This window comes from Macrobrachium nipponense, chromosome 17 (assembly GCF_015104395.2).
Source record: "Macrobrachium nipponense isolate FS-2020 chromosome 17, ASM1510439v2, whole genome shotgun sequence".
NCBI classification, from domain to species: domain Eukaryota; kingdom Metazoa; phylum Arthropoda; class Malacostraca; order Decapoda; family Palaemonidae; genus Macrobrachium; species Macrobrachium nipponense.
The window spans coordinates 826,768-834,267 of NC_087210.1; the positions used below are offsets into that span (position 1 = coordinate 826,768).

At 33.4% G+C, this 7,500-nt stretch overlaps 1 protein-coding gene across 1 annotated transcript in view; it reads right to left on the reverse strand.

Moving 5' to 3' along the window:
- LOC135195987 (hemicentin-1-like) overlaps nucleotides 1–7,500 on the reverse strand; it is a 405,661-nt gene that overhangs the window by 74,527 nt on the left and 323,634 nt on the right. Inside the window, 2 exon segments of the mRNA XM_064222487.1 lie at nucleotides 4,407–4,566; nucleotides 4,944–5,074. Coding sequence (XP_064078557.1) covers nucleotides 4,407–4,566; nucleotides 4,944–5,074 — 291 coding nt within the window.

Sequence of the window (7,500 nt, forward strand, 5' to 3'; positions counted from 1 at the left end):
AGTACAGTTCATTAATTAAATATTCTAGCACAGAGTCAATAGGGACTTTTATAAACAAAGAACATGCATCAAAACTGACAAAGATATCGCTAGGGTTTAGGACAATGTTATTTAATTTTTCCGCAAGATCAAGAGAATTCCGGATGTGTGAATTAGATACAGTTCCCAGTAGCGTGGATAACAATTTAGTAAGATATTTAGATAGTTTATAAGCAATTGACCCTACAATACTAATAATTGGGCACATAGGATTGTTTTCCTTATGAGTTTTGACTAGGCCATATGAATAAGGTAATGAGAGACACTTTACAGTTAACTTACACAAAACTTCTTTTTTATCTTTAAGAATTTGTTTGATATTGATATTAAAGTTTTTTATTACTTTGGTTACGGATTTTTTGCGAGTTTTTTGTAAGTTATTTCATCTTCTAGTAAAGTATGCATGCTTGATATGTAGTCAGTTTTGTCCAGAACCACTATACTATTGGATTTATCAGCCTTGGTAATGTATGAGCTATTATCATTCTTCAATTCTTTTCAACTGTTTCTGTAGCGAGCGGGGAAGTTATTTTCATGATAGGCATGCGTAGCACTATATGTCATGCCTTTGATAATGTCCAAATGATTTTGTGGTAGGTCACAGTATTTTTCAAACTTATATAGAGATGTCGCTATTGATGAAGCTGAGGGTTTGTTACAAATGAAGGCACGTACTGCATTATCACTTATTTGTTTGCTTGATAAATTCACCACACAATCACTTCTAGCATTATTGGTCCAATCACTGTCGTTGATAAGGTTGTTTAATTTTCTGTCCAGTTTTCCAATCGAAGTGTCTGTAGTTCTATGAAGTTTTCCATATATTTCTTGCTAATTGGAAACAAGCATTAAGGCAAGAAATTTATGGAAAATAACAATGTCATCCCTTTCCTAGATGTATTAATACATAGAGAATCTTTCCAATGCAAATCCAATATTTATAGAAAACTCACAAATGATTTAACATATGTACATTTTTATTCTGGCCACCATCTTAATATTAAAATTTCATTTTTTTCTTCTATGTTCCTACGCGCTTTGCGTATCACGAGTCCACAATATCTTGACCAAGAAATAGAATAAATAAAAAAGATATGAAACGATCATTTAATTGATTTATGTTATCAAAAAGCTCACAAAAAGTTTTATAGTGTTGCTATTAATGAAAAAGAAATGCCTAAAAATGTACTTAGCTTACCTTACTTTCGTGGATTTGAAACCATAAAATCAATATTTAAATCGTTTAATGTTAATGTAGTGTTCTCTTATAACAATACCATTAAAGATATGCTAATTAAGAATAGTCCCGTAACAAATAACAACATCATTTACAAAATTCCTTGTAAAGATTGCCCATTGTTTTACGTTGGTCAGTCAAGTAAAAATTTATGTGTACGTATTAAGCAGCATATGTATTCAGTTAGAACAGCCCAGACTTCAAATGCACTGTTAATCCATCTGAGTGAAAAATCTCATTGTATTAATTTGGGTGATACCTCTGTAATTGCTAGATCTAATGATTATGTTTCAAGAAATTTACTGGAATCGGCAATTATACAAATCAATAATAAAAACAACCTAAATCTTTGTCTGGGAATGTACCATTTGGACACATATATTTGTAAGATGTTTATGAAGGACCTTAAAATAAATGAACTACTAATAAATTAGTCCCACATGTATATAGTTATTATCTCTCTCTCTCTCTCTCTCTCTCTCTCTCTCTCTCTCTCTCTCTCTCTCTCTGGTTCGATATTCTCTCTCCCTCTTTCTCTTGCTCGATATATATATATTTATATTTTCTTTCGACTTTTCATTAATGATAATTTTTGGGGAAAATTTGAGTAAATTTCATGATATTAAATTGTATGTTCTTCCTTATTTTTTCAAAATGTACTGTTTTCTGGAAGAATAACTTGTTTACCACGTGTATCCTCCAAGGTGTGGCTACTCAGGCGTTTCCTCTTTTCTGTAGAGTGAAATTGACCTTATTGCTAATCTTGTAGTGTCAGTTTGGATATTAAGCCTTCTTTTGACTATGTTTTCCTCTGTAAAATCAGTTTGCCTTAGTAAAGGGTCGCAACAAGACCGAAAGTACTCGGCTATCTCGCTTTTTCATTTTTTCCTTCGTGGCAAAAACCTTTATTTATATATGTATATATTATATATATATATAGTATATATATATAATAGATATTATATACATATCTATTTATTAGTTATATATATTATAGATTATTATATATATATATATAAATTTAATATTTAATTTATTTTATATTATATATATAATATAATTTATTATATAGTATTATATTATATTATATATATTTATATATATATATATAATATTTATATAATAATTAATCATGAAAGTATATACAAACCAGTGCAAAAAGAGAAGAGAAAAGAAGAGAGAGAGAGAGAGAGAGAGAGAGAGAGAGAGAGAGAGAGAGAGAGAGAGAGAGAGAGAGAGAGAAAGCTCTTACAACAGTTGCTATTTTCGTAACATAAACTCTTACTAAGAGTAAGTATATTATTTCACTGATACTTTATCCAAATTTCATGCATGCGGATTTAACATAACTTCCCAATAGGTGACGTGACTTGACAAACTAATTATTACAAATCGATATTGGTTCTCTCAAGTAATCTCGAAGTGTTACATCCAAGTACTTTATGTTAAAAGTGGATATTGATTTTCTTAAGTAACCTAGTTCATCAAATTGTCCATGCTGGAGTAGGTCATTGATCTTTCACGAGAGTCTTGATCATCTCAAAGATCAAGGAACTCTAGACTTCATACCTTAACAAGTCCCTGTAATATATGGTAGCCAATATCCTATAGCCTACAACCTGTCATTGATGATAGATGTGCCTCTTCTGTCCAGTACATTATTACGTTAATGTTTAGACTGTAGGTTATAGGTTGTAGGCTATAGGATATTGGCTACCATATATTACAGGGACTTGTTAAGGTATCAAGTTAGCGTTGTATAGAGGAGGAAAGGTGAACACAGAAACACTACAGAACTGAGAGAAAATGGCCAAAGGCCCTAATAGAGGAAGAAGGTTGCTAAATGAAATGGTATATAAAATTTTGGCTAAATGCCAAGCAACAGTTTGGACCTAAGATGAGGTCATTCAGTGTTGAAAGGGAAATTAAGAATAAAAAGATTTGAAAGGTATAACAGGAGGAGAAACAGAGATAAAAGGTTTGAAAGTTGTAACAGGAGGAGAAAATGAGAGTAAGATTTGAAAGGTGTAACAGGAGAAACTGAGAGTAAGAAGGTTTAAAAGGTGTAACAGGAGGTGAAGCAGAGTAAAAAGGCTTGAAAGGTGTAACAGGAGGGGAAACTGAGATAAAAAAAGGTTTGAAAGGTGTAACAGGAGGAGAAAGGAGCAGAAACAAAGTAAAAAGGTTTGAAAGGTGTAAAAGGAGAAGAAACTGAGAGTAAAATGGTTTGAAAGGTGTAACAGGAGGAGAAAGAGTAAAAAGGTTTGAAAGGTGTAACAGGAAGAGAAACTGAGAGCAAAAAGGTTTTACAGGTGTAACAGGAGGAGAAATTGAGAGTAAACAGCTTTGAAAGATGTAACAGGAGAAACTGAGAGTAAACAGCTTTGAAAGGTGTAACAGGAAGAAAACCTTTTGCAGTTGCATTACGAATTGTTAGGAGATGCTGGAAAAAAGTAAGATGGAGGAAAGAGAATATAATCAGAGCAAGTATAGCAAGGGTTCACAGCTAGGGGCCGAAGAGACACTGCAAAGAACCGTATTAAGTAACACCTTCAGTGTACCATGTAGGAGGGGATGAAGAGAGTTGAGAGTAGCTTGAATGTATTGAATAACTAATTCAGCTGCAGGTCATAAGAACGTCGAGTGTCTCAAGTACTGTGCGCCCCCGGTAGCCAGTAAAGAATGGAGAGGCACTTGATGTTGCATAGGATACTTTCCTCCATATGAATAGCCGTGGTACACACTCAAAGTTGTATGCAAGTCCTATGCAGTATACGCAGAAACCATTTTGTTGTTGTTTGTTATAAACTATATGATTCTTTAACATCCAAAAAATTATTTTTCAGAAAAACTTAGTCTTATATGTATACATAAAGGCAAAATCCACAAAGGAAAGTGAAACAATGGAGTGGTACCAGGCCTTTCAACTAATTGTCCTAACGATGTGTATGTCACTACATGCTGGAAACTTTAATAATAATATCAGTAATATAATAATAAAAAAAATAAAAGTTACATTAATCAGCATTCTTTCCAACTAACCTTCCTTGAGAGAATATAAGGACCATCAAATCCTAAATCCATCGAGGGAGTTTTAGAACTAGTAGCAGAAAACTTAGACTCAACTTACACATTACGGTGACTGGGATGGGATTTGAGACGCCCTCGCCGTGGAGGTTGGTAGCTCTGCAGTAGTAGCGGCCGGCCATGTTCCTGCCGACCCTCTGTAACACCAGGGACATGTTGCTCATGATGACCCCGCCCGTGACGTTGTGCTCTATGATGGTTCCCTGAAGGGGGGTAGGAGGAGGAGGAAACGCGTGTCACTTTTTTGTTTGTGGGAAATGCTATTAGTTGTGCTGTAGGTGGCTGTTAGTATTTCGGCGTGTAACAGCGTATATGTATAATATAGGCTTTTGGCATGTAGCAACAATATGTATAATATATATACTTATATTTATGGATGTATATATAATTTATGTATGTAAGTATTACTAAAGCTTATTACAACGATCTAATCAATATTATCCACGAAAAAAATATAAAATACCATTAACTTTGCAACTGAGAGTATCAACATTCTACTGAGGAAGGGAAGAAAAGCATTGAGAGAGAGAGAGAGAGAGAGAGAGAGAGAGAGGGGGGGGGGGGGGGGTGTTGAACTCACCTCGTGTACCCAAGTGATCTTGTAATGCTTGGGATTGGCCACTACGCGACACTCGAAGAAAATATCAGTGCCCTCCTTCACCGAGTTCGGACTGAGAGCCAATCCCATCAGGAGTTCGACTTTGGGAACGTCTGTTTTTTGGGGGAGGAAGGGAATAGTTTATTAGTGGGACGTACGGCACCGTTTGTAAAGACACCCATTTCATAAAGTGAAATGGCCAACAGATGACTATTTAATATAGACATTTAATGGCTATTTTGACGCAATAAAAGGATATTGGATGGCTACTTGGTAAAGTAAAATGACACTGGATGGCTATTTGATGTGCTCTTTAAAAAGACTGTCACTTGATAAAGTAAAAAGGACTTTGAATGAATACTTAATACAGAAATTGAATGGCTATTTAATAGCTATTTGAATGGCTATTTGATAAGTAAAATGACACTGGATGACTGTTTGGTGTAGTGAATGACCTGTGACACTGTTTATAATGACTGTCAATTGATGAAGTAAAAAAGACAAAGGATAACTATTTAATCCAGATATTGAATGGGTATTTAATACAATAAAAGGATATTGGATGGCTATTTGACAAAGTAATATGACAATGGATTACCATTTGAATAAAGGAAGAGGGGAGTGGATGACTATTTGGTACAATGGATGAATATATGGTAAGGGAAAATGATACTGGGTGGATGTTTGATAAAGTAAAATTACATTGAATGACTATTTGATAAAGTAAGTAACCATTGAATAAATATTTGATAACAGTGGATGAATATTATTTTGATAAAATGGACAGTGGATGACTATTTGATAAAATGGACAGTGAATGATTATTTGATTAAAGTAAATGGACAGTAGATAACTATTTGATAACCTTAATGGACAGTGGATGACTATTTGATAGAATGGACAGTGGATGACTATTTGATGAAATGGACAGTGGATGACTATCTGATAGAATGGACAGTGGATGACTATTTGATAGAATGGACAGTGGATGACTATTTGATGAAATGGACAGTGGATGACTATTTGATAAAATGGACAGTGGATGATTATTTGATTAAAGTAAATGGAGAGTGGATGACCATTGGATAAAGTAAATGAACAATGAATAACTATATGATAAAATGGACAGTGGATGACTATTTGATAAACTAAATGGACAGTGGATGACTATTTGATAAAGTCAATGGATAGTGGATGACTATTTGATACAATGGGCAGTGGATGATCATTTGATAAAGTAAAATGGACAGTGTGTGGCTATTTGATAAAGTTAAAAGGACAATGGGTGTCTATTTGATAAAGTAAATGGACAGTGGATGAATATTTGATAAAGTAAGTGGACAGTGGATGAATATTTGTTAAAGTAAGTGGAAAGTGGATGACTATTTGATAGAGTAAATGACAAGTGGATGACTATTTGATAAAGTCAATTTGATAGTTGATGACTATTTGATAAAATGGACAGTGGATGACTATTTGATAAACTAAATGGACAGTGGATGACTATTTGATGAAATGGACAGTGGATGAATATTTGATAAAGGAGGTGGACAGTAGATGACTTATTTCATAAAGTAAATAGATATTTGATGATTAATTGATAAAGAAAATGGACAATGGATGACTATTTGATAAAGTAAGTGGACAGTAGATGACTTATTTCATAAAGTAAATAGACATGTATGATTAATTGATAAAGTAAATGGACAATGGATGACTATTTGATAAAGTAAAACGGCAGTTTTGATTAGGATGTGTTGAAGCATTCCCGTGTAATTGTGATCTCAGAAAGCAATGGTTAGGATCCAAGTTATCATCACAAAAAGAAATCTATTTTGTTTTTGTTTTTTGCACTTTTTTTTATTACATCGTGTACCAGACCATTCTCAATTGGTCGAAGAATAACATACATTATCAGAATTCCTCAAACTCTGATAATCAATTACCGCTCCTTAAATCAAAGCTAAGGACGCTGATTACAAAGATAATGAAATCTTGAGAGAGAGAGAGAGAGAGAGAGAGAGAGAGAGAGAGAGAGAGAGGGGGGGGGGTGCGGGTTGGGGGCGTAACGACCACGAGGAGCAACTTGCTTTTTTAACAGCAATCTCCAGCGTAGCAGCATCAGTAATTAGATCTCGTAAACCGTCCGTGAATTATTCTCGGGCGTAAAATGGCTGGTCGTTTGTAGCCATAAAGGTAATGAATATCTTTGACCTTAGGATTCAATTTGATGGGGGAAAGTTAATTCTGATCAGATTTTAGAGCTGTGGATATTAAGTGTTGTATTCATCGGTGTATTTGTAAATGACTAGAACTGTTTGATTCATTGATAATTGTGTCGTTAGCGGACAAGATATTGGAAATCAAAATATGAAGATCTCAAAATATATGTGTATAAATAAATATATATATATATAATTATATTTATATATAATATAGTAATATATATATATATATATATATATATATATTTATATAATAATATACATATATATATATATATATATATAAATATATATATATATACATCCAATACATA